The sequence below is a fragment of the Linepithema humile genome, chromosome 2 (genome assembly GCF_040581485.1).
Source record: "Linepithema humile isolate Giens D197 chromosome 2, Lhum_UNIL_v1.0, whole genome shotgun sequence".
Classification (NCBI taxonomy): Eukaryota; Metazoa; Arthropoda; class Insecta; order Hymenoptera; family Formicidae; genus Linepithema; species Linepithema humile.
In genome coordinates, this window is record NC_090129.1 from 5,803,447 (window position 1) to 5,824,864 (window position 21,418).

The 21,418-nt window shown below is 30.2% G+C and overlaps 3 protein-coding genes across 4 annotated transcripts; 1 reads left to right on the plus strand and 2 right to left on the minus strand.

The window, feature by feature from the left end:
- The first annotated feature begins 903 nt into the window (after window positions 1-903).
- RpLP1 (Ribosomal protein LP1) lies at window positions 904-2,549 on the plus strand. Its single transcript, XM_012369997.2, has 4 exons — window positions 904-1,131; window positions 1,563-1,716; window positions 2,147-2,248; window positions 2,452-2,549. The coding sequence occupies exons 1-4, from the start codon at window positions 1,060-1,062 to the stop codon at window positions 2,463-2,465; spliced, it is 342 nt and encodes a 113-aa protein (XP_012225420.1). The 5' UTR covers window positions 904-1,059; the 3' UTR covers window positions 2,466-2,549.
- Window positions 2,309-7,665, minus strand: Sytalpha (Synaptotagmin alpha). Its single transcript, XM_012369996.2, has 8 exons — window positions 7,340-7,665; window positions 6,751-6,909; window positions 6,064-6,245; window positions 5,580-5,770; window positions 5,015-5,125; window positions 4,791-4,911; window positions 4,347-4,690; window positions 2,309-4,139 (listed from the first exon to the last, which is right to left on the minus strand). The coding sequence occupies exons 2-8, from the start codon at window positions 6,894-6,896 to the stop codon at window positions 3,834-3,836; spliced, it is 1,401 nt and encodes a 466-aa protein (XP_012225419.2). The 5' UTR covers window positions 6,897-6,909; window positions 7,340-7,665; the 3' UTR covers window positions 2,309-3,833.
- Window positions 7,666-7,809: 144 nt separating this feature from the next.
- Window positions 7,810-14,631, minus strand: LOC105673974 (uro-adherence factor A-like). 2 transcript variants are annotated; one of them, XR_010888562.1, is made up of 4 exons: window positions 14,386-14,631; window positions 12,764-13,932; window positions 9,783-12,108; window positions 7,810-9,708 (listed from the first exon to the last, which is right to left on the minus strand). XR_010888562.1 is itself a non-coding variant. In XM_067349680.1 (3 exons), exons 2-3 carry the CDS (start codon window positions 13,736-13,738, stop codon window positions 10,123-10,125), a joined length of 2,961 nt encoding a protein of 986 aa, XP_067205781.1. In that variant the 5' UTR covers window positions 13,739-13,932; window positions 14,386-14,631; the 3' UTR covers window positions 7,810-10,122. The 2 variants fall into 2 exon arrangements, 1 of the variants encoding a protein (XP_067205781.1); XM_067349680.1 differs by having other exon boundaries at window positions 7,810-12,108.
- Between the last annotated feature and the right edge of the window lie 6,787 nt (window positions 14,632-21,418).

Below are 21,418 nucleotides of genomic sequence, written 5' to 3' on the forward strand. Positions count from 1 at the left end.
TAGCTTTTTCTTTAATAATTAACACATCAACGCTAATAAAAATAAACACAAAACTAACAATTTTCTGATAATGAAAAATAATAAATTTATTTTATCTATGTTTATTAAAATGTATATTTATCTCATACATATATTTATATATATTGGATGATTTGCAAGTAATGTATAAAAAATTTTTTAAATAAGTTACATAAATCTAAAAAAAAAATTATGATTAAAAAGTTACATAAATCTAAAAAAAAAATTATGATTAAAAAGTTACTTTTAATATTTTAACAGTAATGACAAATTATCTTTTATATTTAGAGATATACTTAGTGGTGTTAGTACCAAGCCAAAATGAGTGCCAAATATGACTAATAAAACTGTTTTTTGATCCATCTTTATGAATTTAGGATATTTTTAGTCGCATTGAGATTAAAACTGTCTAATATAAAACTGTTACAAAATATAGTTTACGTTTCTTCACACATGTGTCCGTTCCATTCCGTAAAAAATTTCTCTACCAGTCCCATGTAGCAAAAGCGGAACGGAAATATAGTTACAAAATATATTTCACTCTAATAATTCAGTATTTTTAAGTACTTATAACAATGTAATTTGCAAGAAAATTGCAGAAATTATGTATATAATTGCTTCAATTGCCACATTTAAATAACGAAATATTAACGTAATTAAGTACATTTACTTGCGATCGAGGCGACATTCCGTTCCGTTTTTGCTACATGGGACTGGTAGAGAAATTTTTTACGGAACGGAACGTGAACGGAACACTCAATTCTAATGAGAAATCCGATCCGTCATTCCGATCCGTGCTCAATGGGACTGCACCCTTATTCATATTTATTCATATCGACGCAAAGTGCGACATCTATCGCGCATGCGTCCTTAATAACACGTAATATCCGCCGGGGGAAAGCGTTTTTGGTCTCTTCGCTCTTCCGTTCGTGTCACGCAACTTGGCTGCTTGTTCTCTTTTGTGGAGCTAAGGCCATATCGGCGACTTGCACCAATTTTAAGTTGCATCCAATTCATAGCGACGAAATCTAAAAACGCAAAATGACGACCGAAGCCGAGCTCGCGTGCGTTTATTCCGCACTAATTCTCGTCGATGACGATATCGCCGTAACTGTAAGTATTGTATCACGTGGATTTACCACAGTGCATTTTTACTTTTTTTTTATTTTATCGAAAAATGCGTTATTTATGCTTATTTAAATATTACAATTCTATTTATTAATATTATAGGTTTCCATTTTAATTAAAGTTTTTCACTTAAAACGAAAATTTTATACCTTAACCTCACAAATTTACATACTCATTAGCTCAAATGCAAGTTATTCTAAATCATAAATTTAAGTGATTTACTTTCTAATATTTTTATTATGTATTACAGGAGTAACATATTTTATATTTTGTCACTGCAAAAAAGATTAAATTAACTATTTAAGAAATTAAATTCCATTAATAAAATTTAAATATCTTGGAATGTGGAGTGGATTTTATATAAAATGAATAGTAGATGTATGAGTAAATTGCATTACAAAATTTCTGTTTTATAGGGTGAGAAGATACAGACAGTTCTGAAGGCAGCAAATGTAAACGTTGAATCTTACTGGCCTGGACTCTTTGCCAAAGCTTTGGAAGGTGTAAATGTTAAAGAATTGATTACCAATATCGGATCTGGTGTTGGAGCTGCACCCGCAGGAGCAGGTGGTACGTATATTATTTTATCAGCAAGTTATTAATGTTGTAAAGTTTAATTATAGTACAATTGTAATATTTTTATGATCTGCAAATTAGCAGAATTAAATAGATATTTAACCATTCTAAAACAGAACTTGGAAGTATATTCTCTAATTTTTGAATGCAAAAATTGCAATTTTTATCCTCTTCATCCACCGATTTAGACTATTCAAGTTACTAGCTCGGTCAGCAAAAGAGGAGAAAGAAAACTGAGAACAAAAATTTTCTGGTTTTATCAACAAAGATATAACCATGTTTTGTTAGCAACAATACATAAAAGATTTAATTTTTGACAATTTTAATTATATCTAGCATAACTGAACATTATATTTTGAAATAAGCCTATTTTTTTCCAGTTGGTAATTATTTCATGTAGAAAATAATATTTGCATTTTTAAAGCTCCAGCTGCTGCAGCACCTGCCAGTGCCGAAGCTGCTCCAGTTAAAGAGGAGAAGAAGAAGGAGGAACCAGAGGAAGAATCAGACGATGACATGGGATTCGGTAAGTTACATAAAGTGGTGTAATTTGGTGCCACAAAATAATCAAAACACATACAAAATATTCTGTGATTAAATATAGCATATATTAGCTACAGAATATATGTATGATGACAATATTTCAAAATAAGAAATATGGAACAAATTATCCTATTTAAAAAATATAATTAATTGCATTTTAATTGCATTTGTGCTATTTGATTACAGGTCTATTCGACTAAATTCAAGAATCGTGTTGGTCCATTCCTTTTATGTATGTACAGTTATATTGTACAATAAACAATAAAACATTTTGATAAAAGATATATACTTTCTTTTTAACCATAGAAAAGAGATCACAAATAATGAGAATTTACTTTCTCTATTTTTCTTTTGTAAATCACATCCTACTATATATTACATTTGCATTACACACATACGTCAACTTGTACGTTTATTAGAACTTATTTAGTAATCTAACTCGATTACATATTTGTGCTTTTACACTACATTAGACGGTAGATTGGTAGTAATCCCACTAAATTTGTAGGTTGCATCAAATCGTGATGTGTATCTAGCTGTTTATTCATCATAATTAATAAAAAAACAATATATTAATAATTTATTATATAAATTAATCTTTTAGTGTTATATCTTAAATTCTCTTTGAGTTAAACAAAGTTTAACTCAGTTTTGAGTCGTAATGCATAATTTAGGATTTGTATAATATAAAATTTGTGCATTATGATTGAAAATCAAGTTTGACACGTGAAAATTATAAAGTAAATAATGGCACATACAATAAATTAATCCATAAAAATATAATTACAGATTTCTTACTAACAGTCACAATGCACGATTATTTAGATACAATGCCTGAATTGTCCTAATTCATTGCAAATTTATATAATAGAATATTTATATTCTCATGTGTATAACTGTAATATGAATTCCACGTGCCATGGGAGTACTACTGCATTATATACAAAGTCAGATTTCTTACCGAGAATACGTCTTTTAATATAAGCCTGGCATAAGCGAGTGGAAAGACAAAAGGGACAACAGTTTGTTCTCTTTTTTTCATTGGCACATCGAAAGCTTCTATTTTTGATGATGATCAAAAGTAGACTAAGCTTTTATTTTAATGTGCTTACGAAAGAAAGAAACATAGCTAACTTGAAATTCTCTCTAAAAAGTATATCTTCTAAAAATATGATATTCAAGCAAGCTTAACATAAGATTTATAATCGCATTTTATATGCCACAATAATACTACGAAACAGGTACAGTTACAGGTACAGGTAATACATGATAATTCAACTTGCATTGTTTTCCAAAGATATATACCTTTACAGTATAAAATTTTGCAATTACATTGCTTCAATGTACTTGCAAGGTTTGTACTATACGAGTAACATATACTTGGAATTTATCAGTCTGCTCCATTTTATCCTATTCGAAAATAAAAGAGATTGCATTTTTTAGATTTATGATCTTTCTCTAAAAGCAATTTATGTTCCATTTGTCAAAGCAATTACGATACTGTCAACGACACATTTCTATATATATTATATATTTTATATTTTAATAATCTTTCTCCTTTCGATGCTTTAATCTTTCGATTCGCTGTGATCACCGCGTTGCTGATCTGGTTCTGACAACGGTAACCATTGTGCCGAAGCGCCCTTCCCGGATAATATACGATGAAACAATTCTCTTTGGCACGAGTCGGATACTTCGCATTTTGCTAAGAGATCGTCGTTACCTCGCAACACAGAGAATTGTAATACGCACTTTGGTAACACGTCGTTGCTTACATCAAAGCTAAGGATATCATTCCACACGGGACTTGTTGCTTCACGTTGTATACCCGACTTTTTCTTCTTAAGACTCTTGCCGTCCTGGATAAGTGATACCTAAACAACACAGAGTAGTAATTAATAATGGAGGAGATACTGAAAATTTTTATGGAAGCTATAAATGGAAAATAATCTCATTATTATTTACTGCTTATTTAAGATGTAAAATAAGAACTCAATTCATGCTGCTTTTTAGCGTACAATTCAAATATATATGTATATATAAATTTAATCAAAATCAAAATCTTTTATGCGCATACATACCTTTACATATGGATTCGCGTTTGCGGGATCGTCGAGAACGGGTAAATTTCGGGCCCTGACAACGATAATTGTCAGTTTTTCTATAGATGGTTGATATGAAACAGAAATCATCAACTCTCCCAGAGGGGGTGCTTTAAAACCACCTTCCACTCCGTATCGCAAAACCGGTTTTGTAATAGTGATTAAATTTGCTCCAAGATCTGGCACAGAAGATAGGGGAAGCTGCACGTAACCCAAACCACGGTGCCTCGTAAATGCATCGAAATCGTAGAGCAGAACTTCCAACGTTCTTCCAGCCAATGATGATGAAGGCGTTACTTCGAAAACAAAGTCTTCATCGAATACTAAAAAATAGAACCAAGCATACAAGATATTTTAATGTTTCATTGAATTGCTTCGTTTCACAATAATCTTACAGACAGTGGAAAAAAATGGAATTTTTACCAGGATTCAGAGTACGCCTGTGTATTGTGGTTTGCCATACGTTGCTTCGATCAGGCAGCAAACGTATCTTAGCATAAGGATCCGCAATACCACTCAATTCCCGAGCACGAAGATCATGTGCCTTTAAAGCACGAAAAAAAATGATTGTTTTAATTTACACATTTGACAACGGTAATGCAAATACACGATGTGTGATATAACATGTAAGAAATTACAAATACTACCTCGATAAGTCTCACGGTGAGTATTCCAGCGTTAGAATCGTAAATCAATCCTAATTTTAATTCACCTCTAATTTCATCAGACGTTGAAGTTGAAGAAGAAGATGATGAGAGCTGTAAAAATATATATTCGTATAAATCCTTTTGTTTTTTTTTATTATTTGGAATAAAATTATTTTATTTTCTATAAAAGAGCTCTATAAAAAAAATTACATTTGTGAAAAACAATGGAGGACGAAGAATTCGAAATAAAAAGCAATTCAAAAATATAAGAATGCCCGCTGGTTTGTGACGTTATGATACAATTTTCGTCGAAAACTTTTATTATATTAGTGGATTTAAAAGTATACGTCAATTATAACTTTTGTGTTTTCTAAACTATTTACTTTCTTGTAATTTATTTCAGCGTATCACAACGCCAATCAATGAAAACAAGTTTGCATACACGTTGCATACTTTTAATTAATTATTACTCAATATGTATATTTGTTTTTATATCCAATATATAATACTGCTTGAATTAAAAAAAAAACTTTTATTTTTATTTTGATTACAACAAACTCCATACCTTATGTCGTGGGGCTGACTCGATTTCGACACTGTTCAATCTGGAATGAGATCCGTCTATACTCCGCAGTGATGGTCGAACAATTATCATGCGCTTTTCAGATGCAGCCACCGCACCTTCTGGAAGAGGTGGTGCAAGCGGACTTAGAGGTGATGGAGGAATGTCATCTGATTCTGACAGATGTTGTATAACTGCAAAGAAAAAATCCAGATATGTCTAAGAAACATTACACAGATCTATATATTTTTACTACATTTTCTCATACGAAATGCTATACTTTTCAATTCAGTTTTGGAACATTCTTATAAAATTGTTTTTGTTTTATTTATTAAGTATTACATACAACGTAAGATGTATTGGCAACACAACATAAAGAAAGAGAAAGAAAGTAAAAGAGAGAACTTTTAGAAATTGCATTAATTTATTTTTTAAAACTTTAGCCATTCTGTTCTCAATAACATCCTTAAGATATGCGTGCACTTACCTTTTCTAGGAGAATCACTGGCAATACTATCAAATACATGATCGGACTGCCATTCGTCATCATCTAAATGACTATTACTATGCCTGATAATTTTGTTATCTCGGGAAAGCGCAACACCAACCAAAACATCCTTCGATGATCTAGCTGCTTCTTCGGCTCTGTCCAACAAATCTCTTTCAAACCTAAAAAAAGTTTTACTTTACTTTTTCAACAATTATTCTAAAATTATTTTCAAAAATGTTTTTTGTTATATTAATTTTTATTATAGAGTGTTATTAAAGCAAAATAAAATATTTCCATATTATCTTATTATTTTATTATATTCCCTTGTTTCAAAACGCACTGTTGCAAATTGTGAATTTTGTATAAACTATTGATATTAAATATTTCAATTGTAAAGTTTTATTATTATTTAATTAATTTTGGGCTTTATTAAGCATTACGATGCTCTAAAGTAATTTGAATAGTTATATATTTTTGAAATAAGCAAATTAACATTATATTTAGCTCATAGGATGTCTCCCATGGATATTCAAAGTCGTTTAAAAACTTTATTTTACAATTTTGACTTATTTATAAGGAATTTCCTTCACATGTATCATGATTAATGGGACACCATGTACATTGCAAAATTTAACATAAGTGAGAAAATTTTAGGTATATTGAAAGAAATACGAAGATATGTACCAGTTGAGCGGTCCTCCGGCAGAAGTAAGCAGCGGTAATCGTCGGCGACGTGCGCAAATAGTATAGACAATTACAGCCGAGATTGCTCCAGTAGCAGCTCCGACAGTGCCTAAAACGGCAACCACTCCGGCGCCGTGAACGTCCATTGTAATTGTAAACCTGGACCCGTAACGAGATGTTACATTACGTCAATTTTGACTTCTTATTAATCAGTGATTTATGTGTCACGGTACCGCAGAGCTATTTAACAGCTGTTCGATCTTACTAAGGAGCGGTTGCATGATCTAAAGCTTTTGTTTAAATAAATAAATCTTGTTTTTTGTATATTATAAAAAAGACTATAATTTGAGCTTTAAAAATAAAGAATTAATATAAAATAAAATTACTGCACTATATTCGCTTAATACAAATTAATTGGTGCAATCATCGACTTCGTGAAAAAAATTCACAATCCGTGTTAATGGTCATTATTCTCACTATATTTATTAAGGAATATTTTAAGCTGCTGACGTAATACAAAATATACTTTGCGAGAAATAAAACGGATTGTTAATTATGGCGGAATATAGATAAATATATTTACACTCACCCCTATCGAGATGTTACATTATTTAACCTCGTTTAACTGGAACAGATACGAGTAAGCGTGGCGTTATTCTTCAAATTACAATCTTTCAAATTACAATCTGAGAAATCGCATCAGTAAACAGATTTGTCGACGAGCACGTTAAAATCATGCTCACTGTGCAATCGTCCGCGGCTACGTATATACATTTTCTTCCATCCTATGTAGACTCACCCCAGACTCACCCCAGACTCACCCCCGAGAAGTATGTCTTTACGCGTGCGCTTATTGATGTTTATGCCACAGAATACCACAGTATGTTAGATTGGAAATAATCACTTTAAGAAGAATTTACATTACGATTTTTAAATGCGAGATTGGTCCAATAGAAAGATTTATTTTCTAGAAATAAAAATGATATTATTTAGCCCTTAGAAAATACGTTTTAAAATATAACGATGCATTCCGTAACTACATGCAATTTATTCATAGGATAAGATGGAGTCTGACCGTTTTATTTGACAGTTTTCAACATTGCTAATATATTTCCTCATTAATGGCCGTAAGAGGAGAAATTCTCCAGAGCCATTAACCATCATACATCATATCATATTTCTTCATAACAAGCATGTTCATTTTTCCATTATGCTATGTTTTTAATAGCGCAACATATATGTTTTAATAATATTTGAACATTTATGTGTGAGAATACCTTTTTTTATAGTTTAATGCGAATTGTCAGCTTGTTTATATAGCTACGATTAATAATGCGTATAAACATTTTAATAATTTTTTTATTACTTAACGTTATAAAAATAAATGTTATTAGATATTTAATTAAATTGTATAATGCACTTATTAAATGCAAATAATGTGCAATTATTAAATCAACACGAGCAAATTAGCAATAGGAAAAATTAGCATTAATGTTCATATAATATTGTTAGATTACATGTACAATACGAAATATTAATTATAATTGAGTAAAAGTAAACATACATTAAATAGTAAAATAGAATGTATAATACATATTAATTTATATATAAAAATATATGAAGTAAATGTCCCAATGACTGGATTTATTTAACCGAAATGAAACCAAAATTGCGTGTATCTTAATTGTCAATTAAATTTGCAAAAGATATCGAATGTAAGTACAGAATGTATGTCCAAATATCTAAAATACAAAAAATACTTTTTAAATGAAAAATTCAGAAATTTTGTTTCTTTAACAATCACACATTCAGCTCTATTTTGGAAACTGATTTGAAGGAAATATATTTTTAATACATTTGAAACTCTTGCTAGATGATATATGTTATGATTTTTAAAGTATTAATTTATTCTTCTGGGATTCTTCATATATATTTATGCAAGAAAAAAATGTTTGGAATTTTAAGCTTCTTATCTTATAGCTTATCAATTTAGCAAATCTAACATGTAATAACAATTTCACAGATTTTTTTACATAGATTTTTTAGATTATTATAGTTTGTTTGTATTATATCAATCATTACAATTAAACATAGAAAGTTAAATTTTTAAAACTCATATTAATCAATAGAAAAATGTATTTTTGTTTTAATTTTTATATACAATATTACAAAAATTTATAAAAAGAAATTATTGACAATACTTTTTTTATCTTAATCGTTTTTATTTAAACTTATTTAATATTTGATAAAGAGAAAAAGAGTAATACCTAAATCTTCATTATAGTCGAATAAAATAAAAGTAATTCTTAGAATATAAGTAAACGTACGTTCTATTGAGATTGGTATTAAAATGAATTTGTTAGTGATAAATGCAAGTATAACATCTGATACACATATTGTTTGAATAATGAATTGCAATTTAAAATACCAGTATCTCTTATAAATTATATACGAAAACGTAACGAAATGCAATATAAAATCTACAGATTATTCTAAAATTCAAGTGTAACAGATTTAAATTGCATAAGTAAAAATATTCTAAAAACAAAACAGTCGAAAATTAATCAAGGAAAATATTAGATCTACGTTTGATATTAAATGTACAATGCTTATCAAAATTAGCATTATGTGTGTTCTTAGAATATTGTTAGTGTCTCAGTCATCAAGTATATAAGTTCAATATATCTTTGAAAGACACTGTTTTAAACAATCGACAAATAATCGCTGTTAACTGTGGTTGTATCCACTAGATGATATTGCAACTACTTAAATTCAAATCATTTGCTTGAAATATAGAAATCCATTACCTTCTTTAATTTTATAGCTTTAATTATTACAACATATTTGTTCACTTATCATTTGATTAACTTATGATTTAAACATATGAAACAGAATTCTAAAATGTGAATAGTAAATTAAAAAACATGTTATAATTATTTGTTCAATATCCTTCTAAACCTGTAAACAGAATATACAAAGCATCAGACCATGATCACAATTTTAATTATAATTAATATTTATATTTAGCTTACTTGAAAATTTTCTACAAGATATCAAGATTTTGCATCATATCAGATATCAGATTTTGCATTATGAGCAAAGGTTTCTCACGAATGATAAACCGCTGGAGAGCAAAATCTAAATCTTGTTCTTCACATAATTTCTATCTTTATATAATTCATATTTAATACAAGTTTAATTCAAAGCTTACTAGCTTTGCGATATTTAATGTTAACGATTAAATAGTTTGAAGAAAATTCCTTATTAAAATTTATCTGCACCTAAAAAAAAACGATATTCTATATAATTCATTTTCTCTTATTTCAGCAATATCATCTAGTAAATCTTATTCTAATCTATCTACAACCTAATCTAGTTTATCATTTCATCGTCACTATCTTGACATAAGCCAAAGCTTTCAGTTAAGTTCAGTCTATCATCCTCATTGAATATCGATCCATCATCAGATAATTCATGCTCTTCGCTCATCAAAATGTACTTGGCTTGCGCGTTATCGTCACGTTCCTTTCTGTGAGACTTTTTAATGGAAGTTGTATGCAGCACTTTGATGAAATTTATCGCGTTTACATCATTTGAAGGCGTTGTACTTAGAAGTTCTGATTGTTCGATATTTGTTGCATTTTCAAAACTGTCATTTGCTTGACTTGTAGATGGTTGAGGACTGCCCTGCACAATTTCGTTGTAGCTTTTATTTTGCTTCTCATCAAGGATATTGCTATATATTTCCATCTCGGCGCAATGATTGTCAACATTCAAAGATTTGAATGGCAAACTTGCATGCTCTTCCAATACCTTTACGTTACTTGCAACATTTCCATTTCTACTTTCCTTGGTATACGATTGTTTCTTCCCTAAAACTCGTCTCCTACGTACACTGCGGTCATGTTTGTCTTTCTTATGCGATTTTTTAATAGAGTTTACATTATCAAGCAGTTCTGTTGTCGACTTATGTAAAGGACTTGATCTGCCATTTTTATTCTTCAGATTTATAGTGTCTGCTGATTTATCCTTCAAAACACATTCATCAGTCACGAATTGTTTAATATTAGCGCATTTTTTAGATATCAAATCATTGCTTTCTCTCAATTTTTCTGAATAATGTATAACTGGCGTTACACATCTGGAACAATTGATTTCCTTTGATGTTTGGATAGGATATTCTTGTGAAGTTTCATCTGCACAATTCGTGACAGTGAACAGAGATAATGGCACTTTTTTAATAGGAGTATAAATCTTAAATTCATCACTTGCATCTTTATATTCATCACTTGCATCTTTATATTCCAAAGATTGCGATTTGCATGTATTGCTTAGTAAAGACATGCTTTTTGACTTTTTTCTTTTGTTGGATCCCAAGATGTCAGGAGATTCTTTTAATCTAAGTGACTTGTTCCTGCGTGAGATTTTATTAGTATTTGTAAGATTTTCATATTTATAGCTTTTAGAAAAGCTATAGATCTTTTTGCCAAGTTTATCTTTTTTGTGTGACTTTTTAATTGAATTAAATAAAGGCAGTAACAGTCTACTTGAATTTATATTTTCAGGTGTGCTTGGTCGATTAGAATTCGGCGAACTTGAGGTATCCATTGTCTTATTTTTAATATCTTCACATTGATCATTGTTATAAGTATCTTGAGCTGTCGTCTCAGGTTCTGCTGCTATCTTTTCATGAAGAGATTTTGTTTTGAATAACGCTTTTCTATTTTCATGTTTAATTTTCTTATGTGATTTCTTAATTGATTCTGTGAACACATGTTCTAGAATGTTAAAGCTGTTTTCAGGTGTAGCTGCTCCATTAGAACTTTGAGAAGCAGGTGAGTTAGATTTCGTAGATACTTCTCTATTCTCATTCGACGCATTGACTCTACAAATGTTTACCGAGTCTTCTTGTAAAGATGGCTGCTGTACTTCCTTATCACAAGAGTTTTCGTTAGAGCAATTTTCTTCTTCACTGTTGTGACTTCCAAAATGTATACTGTCACTATCTTCCTTGGACTTTTCACAATCGATTGAATCAATATCCCCTACTTTGGCACTTTCCGTTTTGTTTGATCTGTCCTCTGGTAAATCATTCTTCCTTGATGCAGTCTTCCATTGTGCATCATCATCAAAACCTGATGTAGTGTCAACAAGTTTATCATCCAAATCATAAATAAGTGTTTTTTTAACACTTTTGTTTTTCTTCAGAGATTTTGTTATAGAAGCAATACTGCAACTAGCATTTGTAAACACATCTGTTTCCAATGATTCTATCTGTATGTTTGTATGAAACTTCTTCCTTACAGAAACATTGATCTGTCGTGTAAGAGATTCTTCCTCGTGACAATACAGCTTCTCCTGTTAAAAATAAAATTTAAATGTATAAATTACAATACTTTAGAATTGGTGAAAAATAGATACATAAATTATTTCTTTTTATGAAATGTGGAATTAATTTTCTTTTGACAAAAATTTTTACAAGTCTATCATGCTCGATTTTCCAACTTGCAATGCAATGAATAATGTTTGTATTTTTAATTCACCAAGATCTTTTTTTAATATATATAACTAATAGTTCGAAAATTATTAATATTAATATTTCAATCAATTAAAGATTTTTATTTATACAAGGAAAATGCTGCAAATTAATTTTACTATTGTAGAATTTATATGATTGTATATAATTATAAAAGAATACATAATGTCTAAAAAATAATGAAATTAATTTTTTCTTAATTTCTTGTGTAAGCATTATCTATTAATAATTGACATAGTGTTAATCTTCCATTATTTTTCAGACATACTGTATAGATATATCATGTGCGCGTGTAATTAATGAAAAAATTTGATAATGAAGTGTTCATTGATGTATTCTCAATTTCTGAGACTCAACAAATAACTATGCATTTTTATTTTTGCTAAAATGGTAGTTAAAATCTACAAAATTTGAGCAATAGATTCATTAATTTAAAATAAAAAAAGCAAGAAAAATAGTATTGTACGAATTGTATACCTTTTTATGGCTCTTCTTGATAGAACTTATGCTCTGTGGAATTAAACGCATTATATTTTCAGGTGTACATGGCCTATTATCTTCATTTTGATCAAATTCTTGGAATAAATTCCTGGGTGTACTTGCAATGATAACACAGTTGAATGCTCTTGATCTATTGTCTCGTTTCAAACATTGTAAATCAGGTGTTTGTGTCATGCATAGCATATTGTCAATGTTATCCTTGGGACTTTGAAACGACGATGTAGAACAGGATGATTCTGACTCACTTACATTTTCTTTTGCATCAGAAGTTCTATTGTTTGATATTTTGATCATTTTTCTGTTCTGCTGAGGCGTTTGATTCTGATTTTCATCCATTGATTCCAGCGCGCTATTCGCAGTAGAATTAGATGAATTTGTTTCTAGTTTCATAAATTCACCTAATAAGGAAGAACTTGTGGCCGAACTTGATAACGTAACATTGATTGAATCCATATGGGAATTGCTGTCAATGCTATTGCTTTTCTCTGGACTCGGAGTTAAATCAAAATTCAACGATCTTTTTATACTCATATTTCTATGCCTCAACAAATTGTGATCAGAACTAAGTGCTCTCATTATTTTAGCTGATCTAGATAAATCTCGTAATGATTTATCCTTATTAAAAGAATGATCTCCATCGTCTAAACTTGAATTTGGTGATTTAGACCAACTATGCTTTCTTGAACTAACAAGATCAAAGTTCAAAGATCTATTTATTTTGTATTGAAATAAGCTTTTATTTCTTCTTGGAACTGATTTACTGAGCAATCTAGGTGAACCAAATCGATGTTTTAAAAAGAAGCTCTTTTCATGTAATGGAGTCAATGAAGTCCAATTTATGAACAATCTATTTAGTTTTGATTCTGAGTTCATAACATTGTTATCTTTACTGCTGCTATCTTCCATTTTGTCAACTAATATCTCTTTTCCCAACATGGGAATTCCCAACATGACTATTTATATTCTTTGTTTAATATATATGTAATATACTTATACAATATAGGAATATAATAACAGTATACAGAAACACATTGTATAAGTAAAATATACGCATATATATGTGAAAATATAAATGCAAGAAAATTATTATGAAAATCTTTTTATGAAAACTTTTTATGAATTGCAGGATATTTTTCTTCTTATTCCTGTAACACAAAAAAAATATTTTAAAAATTATGCATAAATTATTATGCTATAATTATGCTTTAAATATTTCTTACATTAAAAATAATAAAAAATTTTAGATTGTAATTATAAGATTTTAAGTTCTTATGTAAATAATATTATTTGTTTATTTTTTATTGAAATTCCATGAAATCTTTATTAGACATACAATAACAAATTGGATAATATACAATTCATTTTGTTAGCATACAACACAGAAATGAAATGTGCTGCAGACGAGTGTATATAGCAGTGAGTGGAAGTAAAGCATATTAATTAAAAGAAAACCCAAACAAATAGATAGAGATGTAAAGAAAAATATTTCCATTACAATATTGCGTATATATATATATATATATATATATATATATATATATATATATATATATATATTAATACTTATTATACACAAGTATATACAAATATTTGCTTACTATTTTCCGCAACATGAGATCGGCATTTAATCATCAGAAGTCAATAAGTTGCTTTCACAAATTACTCAGTCGAGCACAATCTTCGATTATTAGTGGTATCACTTATATTCCTGCGTTTTATCAAATCTTAATTGCTGATATACATATGCAACGCAATACTGATACAGTTAAGCACGAGATTCACACGACAAATTTAACTAATCACAGCATAGATATATGTATACTCAGTTGGCTTTGTTCAGCTTTGTTTTGTGTGGTTACGGACGATTTACATTGTATCCGAATTTTAAGGCCAATTTACAATGCGTCGCAAATGCATTGTCGCCAATCGCCAACTACGAATTGAAAAATTGCTATTTCTGGTTATTTCTGGTAAGACGGGGTATTCGCGACTGGCGCATAGAGCAGTAGATATTTCAATCAGAGAGAAGCCTGAAGCCGAGAGCACAAGCTTTTACATAAAGCATAACGCATAAGCATAAAGAAATTGATTGGTCTATATATAAGCATAAGCAAATGCATAAGGAAATGGACCAATCAATTTCCTTATGCTTATGCGTTATGCTTTATGCAAAAGTCTGTGCTCCGGCCATGAGAGGGGCCATGCCATTGTTTTTTGTACGACGCTTTCTCTAGGCCGTACAGTAGCGCTAACTGGATCCATTTTTCGAGCCGGCGGAACTACATGGCCAGATCCACTTTTCGCTATGGTAAAACGGCCGATTGGTATATGTCTGTGCTAGATCCATAATTATGGATCTAGCACGGACATGCACCAATCGGCCGTTTTACCATAGCAGTTTTAATAAAAAAACGAAAATATTATGAATCTATTAATATGTTTTATCATAGCTGCGCATGATCTTTTTTCACTTTAATATATATTACGGATATATAAGAAAAATAAATAAGAATATTATATTTAATTATATTAATTATTTAATTATATTATATTTAAGAAAAATAAATAAGCTAGAAATGCAACTAAAGCGAACAACGTTCTGCCTATCGTGCACACCACCAGATTTAAAACGCAAGCGTCGGAACTTTATTTTTTTATTAATTTTTCAGAAAATAATAATTTTTTTAAATGAACGGATACCATATGGCATATCTTTTTACTAGACTAAAACACTTTACTTTTATTTTTTGTTAACAAAATTTAATTTAATTTTTAATCTAAATAAAACATAACGTTTTATAATTTTTTTTAAATTATGACACGTTGGTATAATATAAGATATATTATTAAACTTGTCTTCACAAAACTGTTATTATAATAATTAATAGAATAAATAATAACGAATAACGAAATAATAATTAATGGAATGAATAATAATGAATTATTTATATACAAATTTATAACTATAAAAATTAATTTTTTGTAATTTTTATTCTTTATTACCTTAATTCAATTTTAATTAAATATAAATCAACATTCACAAATAAATAAACATTCAAGCATCGAGTATCTATCTATCATAAAAGAAGAAATTTTGCGCAATTGAGTTACTTAAAATTGGTAATAGAAAATGGAAAATACAAATTATATCTCAATAAATAAGAATTGTGTAACATAAATTTCGCATTGTACATCGATTAAATCGCGCATTTCGAAAGATTTATTTCATCGAAATTTATTGCACGGGCAGCATTTCCATTGCGTGGACATTTATTAATTTAATTTTTATTCTTATATTTATTCATTTGTGTTATAATACGAAATAGAAAAACGCTCAAAAAGCTTTAAAACGCGGAATTTTAATCAAGTAAAATTAATTTTTATATTGGATCACGCTGACAAATCTACAGATAAAAATTTTAAAAATACAATACGATACAAAATACGATAGTAAGCGAAAAATAAAATTGTAAATTATTTATCAAAATTAAAATTCTGAACGCCAAAGAATATCTTATAATGTGGAAAATATGGTATATCATATTAGGAATTTCGACGCTGATTCACGGCATGGGAGGGGGGTTGTTTACGTTCGCTCTGTGACCTACGTATTTTATATCCTCTCTCTCTCACTCTCACACTTTCTCTCTTGCACACACTGATCGGCATGTATACATTCCCTTCCCTACTTCTTCCAAATAGTACTTTTCCCAATTTGACCTTATCCTTGAGCTTGAGCTGGATTTTACTACTCGCACGGCGGCACTTGAACAAGACAGACCGTTTCGCGTATCGGCGCGTTAACCTCCCTACTTCAATTCTTATTACTTCTTACAATTTTCCACCTTCCTTCCCCTCCCAATCGTTACCTGTTGCGTACGCTTTATCATTTACACACACACACACACATTAAAATATATATTTTTTTTAATACATAAAAAATATTTCGTATTGTGTTAATTACAGAGAAAACCAGACTTACACATAGCGTTTGGGGGTTGTTTTGGTCGCGGCGTACGCGCTGTTTACGCATTCCATACTTTCGCTATCTCTTTCTTTTCTATCATACATTATCCTGCTTTGAATTCCTACGTATTACTTCTGCGCGTGTTATCTTCTAGGCCTGCGCAAAGTCCTTGAGGTATCCTGTGGTATTTTGCCCCTTACCAGTCGCACGGCGGCACTCGTACGGGTTGGTTGGTCTACGTCATCCCTCCCCTTACCACTCTTACTACTTTCCACAGTTTTCCACCCTCTTCCCCCTTTTCCATCATTACCTGTTGCGTACATATTGTTCGGCGCGGAGTGTCAAACGCGTATTCCGTGCGACAAGCGATATCCGAGTTATACCTTTGTCCTTATACGACAAAATCGCGTCGGGAGTGTCGTTAATGCCGAGAGTTATAGCGAATCTATAGATGAACGCATTTTTGCTGTATGACAAATATTGGGACACGATTTTTTTTGACTTTAGGCTTGGCTCGGGGGAGGGAAAGGTCGGTTTCAATCATAAAATCTCCACTACGGCAGGGCAATCTTCGGTTCTACGTGCAGCGCGCTAGTTGTACAGATAGCCGGACTGTCGAAGGTAGTCGAGGACGGCTACCGGAGTTAGTCAAACGCTACCGATTGCTTTTCAGATGTCTTGTATCTAGTCGGTTGATTGGATGACTAATCACCTCATCTTCTTCGAGCTTACCTTTGCCTTCTGTTTTGAGAGAATCGTGCCCCAATTGGTAAATGTGGTCGTCTGAAACGCGGACGGAATTCGCGCGTAACGTCACAACTTGGACAATTCGGTTTGATTCGCCTGTGATGTCGGGAGTGCCGTTCTAAGTATCGCGCGATTTTCGTATTCAGGTACGCATGCAAGCAATGCATGCGCCGCGAACGCATGTGATTCAATGTGAGTGCTTCGAAGGACCACTGAAAGGAGGAGGAGGCTCAGGAGGAGCATCGGGCGCCGGCGGAGCAACTTTACGGTAAGCAATAATTCATTTATTTGTTATTCGCAAAATATTGCATATAAAATATTATATAATGTAGCGGATATAAAATATTTAAAATACTTTAAATATTTAGTAAAATATTTATAATAGTAAATAAATATTCACTATTTTTAGAAATTTTTTACATATTATTATTTCAACTAATTAAACTTTTTTCTTTATTCAAAAAATATATTTTTGAAAATTTTAATTCTTAAAAATTTTAATTCTGTATGCATAGATAAACGAATATAAAATTCAATGTGCGCAATAATTATTTCACAAATATTAATTATTTTGAACAGTACTCTAATCTGGATTTACTTTTTTATTTTACAGATCAACTTTGTGCGCGTAATCGGTGCTACAAAATATATTCGTTCCGTCGTATAGTATAACAAAATGCGCGTCGGGAGTGCCGTTAATGCCGAGAGTTATAGCGAATCTATAGATGAACGCATTTTTGCTGTATGACAAATATTGGGACACGATTTTTTTTGACTTTAGGCTTGGCTCGGGGGAGGGAAAGGTCGGTTTCAATCATAAAATCTCCACTACGGCAGGGCAATCTTCGGTTCTACGTGCAGCGCGCTAGTTGTACAGATAGCCGGACTGTCGAAGGTAGTCGAGGACGGCTACCGGAGTTAGTCAAACGCTACCGATTGCTTTTCAGATGTCTTGTATCTAGTCGGTTGATTGGATGACTAATCACCTCATCTTCTTCGAGCTTACCTTTGCCTTCTGTTTTGAGAGAATCGTGCCCCAATTGGTAAATGTGGTCGTCTGAAACGCGGACGGAATTCGCGCGTAACGTCACAACTTGGACAATTCGGTTTGATTCGCCTGTGATGTCGGGAGTGCCGTTCTAAGTATCGCGCGATTTTCGTATTCAGGTACGCATGCAAGCAATGCATGCGCCGCGAACGCATGTGATTCAATGTGAGTGCTTCGAAGGACCACTGAAAGGAGGAGGAGGCTCAGGAGGAGCATCGGGCGCCGGCGGAGCAACTTTACGGTAAGCAATAATTCATTTATTTGTTGAAAATATTGTACATTAAAATATTTGAAAGACAAAATATTTACATTAGTTAATATTTATCATTATTAGAATTTATTCACATATTTTTTTACTTTTTATTTAAATAATTAAACTTTTATAATAATTCTTTTATTACATATTTGCTTAGAAAACGAATTAAAAGTTCAATGTACTCAATATTTTTTTTGATTTCACAAATATTTCATATTGTGAACGCTGCTATAATTTTGATTTATTTTGTGTTTTACAGATCAACTATGCAGATCAACAGAACGACAACTCCGCTGCTGCGCATCGATCGGTGAGTTAGTTTAATTTGTCTTTTATTATTAAGATAATGGATCAAATAATGGTGTAAAAATATATAAACGCGAGACACTTTGCAGGTCGTATAATTTTTATTGCCTTATAGTAGTTATATCAAAATTTTATTCTCTCGTATTTTTTAAAAGTATTTTGAGTTGTACGTGCATTTGTTTTTAAAAGAACGAAGTACTTATTTTTTTAGTTAATTTATATTAAATTTAATTATGTGTTACCAATATTATTATATATATCTAGAAAAGATACATATTATACTAGATTATAATTATAAAAATTGTTAAAAAATATGTAACCTGCAAAATGCGTTGTACATTAAAAAAAAGCAAAGTGTTTCTAATTTTGATTTTGATTGAGCCCGAAGTTGAAACAACTTTCATCAGCCTAATAGCCCTTTGAATCCATATATATTAAATATTAATCATATAATATTAAAAATATAATCATACACTAGAATACTTTGAATAAAATTATAAAAGGTACACTTTTTCTTCGATTCATTATCTTAAAATGGATAGGCTAGGACTTAGATGCGTTGATGAATATTTAATCCTGGAATATTTCCTAAATGTATTTCATGATTGACAGATCAGAACAAAATATATTGAATTATTCAGAGAGTTTGTAGAATTTTTTGGTGACAGAATTGAAAACAATTTTTATATGTTTATATATCTTTATTTAATAATGTATGCACAAATTGTTAAAGATGGCCAAAAGTTGTCGAAAACAATGGTGCATATATTACTGAACAAAGATGACTCTAAACATATAAAAATTGTTTTCAATTTTATTATAAAAATTATTACAAATTTTTTAAATAACCTAATATATTTTTATTCTGAATAATGTACTTATGTTTATATATTTATATATGTTTATATATTTATTTATATTTTTTTATATGAGAAAAAAATAGAAGAAAAAAAAATATTAAAAAAAAAAGATTATACATAAAATAAAAGATAAAACTTGTTAATACATGGAAAAAAAGTATTTGCTGCCGCAGTAAATTTTATATAAGCTATCGTAGCAAAATTTTTTACAGTTTATTATTATTTGAACAGCAAAGAGATTTGTTATAGATAATAATTTTATTTACCGAAATTAGTTTTGTTAAATCTGCAAATTATATTGCTAATATATAATAAGAAATTTATTTTTATCTTACTATCAAAATTTTTATTAATGGCGACAATTTCATTGCAATAGTAAAATAAATTTATTAAAAATAAATTATTTTGTTGTAACAGGGAATTTTAACTTGTTTTCTCATCTCAAAAATTTGTGGATTTTTTGAACAAAACAGATTTGTTGCATATCGAATAATCTATAAAAGTGGTTACAGTAGCAAAATTTTATTGCTAACATATTTAACATGCAATAGCAATATTTTATTGCGATAGCAAAATTCCTTTTCTGTGTGTAAATGTGTACTTTTATTTCTTCCTTTCCTACGGTAAGTGATTTATCTTTTTATATCTTTCCAGGATTAAATATTATAAATTGGCGTTGAAAAGCAAAAGTAAGAAAATTTTTAAATACATATGTACCACAAATGTATCACAAATTTAAATTAAAAATGAAAAAGAAAATTCTTTTACACAAACGTAAATATATTAATGAATTATGGTATATTTGAAATAATTGATTTAATAAAGAAAAAGTGCATTTTTTATTAACAATTTATTTACAATTTTAAAATATATATTTATTCTTGCTATACGTCAATTTCTTCGCAATCTTTCCTAGCTTACCCATGCATCCGTGGTCCTATGGCTTAACACTAGAATACTAGACTATCAAAGCGGTCAAAAAATGACCGGTTTATTCATTTTAGAATAATTTTTTAAATTTATAATGTATTTTTTGAGATTTTTTTCTGTGACTTGTGTTGCATTGTGTTAAATAATTAAATTGATTAATGTACTTTTTCTCTTTATCACTTTTTAAAAAGAAAGAAAAAAGAAATAAAAATTGGTATATGTTAATCGTCGGTAGTTCTAGTGTTGATCCCATGGTTGAGCGCGGAAATTCGAAATTCGTGGTCCCGTCGATGATGGTCGAGCACAGATCTCGAAACAACGTTGATACGATCGATCATTGAATAATGATCAACTATCAACAAAAATTTCGGACGCAACTAGCGGAAACTGAGCTGAGCTCTGCGCTAGCGTCTTGTGAGAAACACCAAGGTAGTAGCTCTCAGATTTTGGATGCAAATAGCGGTAACTGAGCCAAGCTCTGCGCTAAAGCATCCTGCGGAAAACTCCCTCCCGAAAT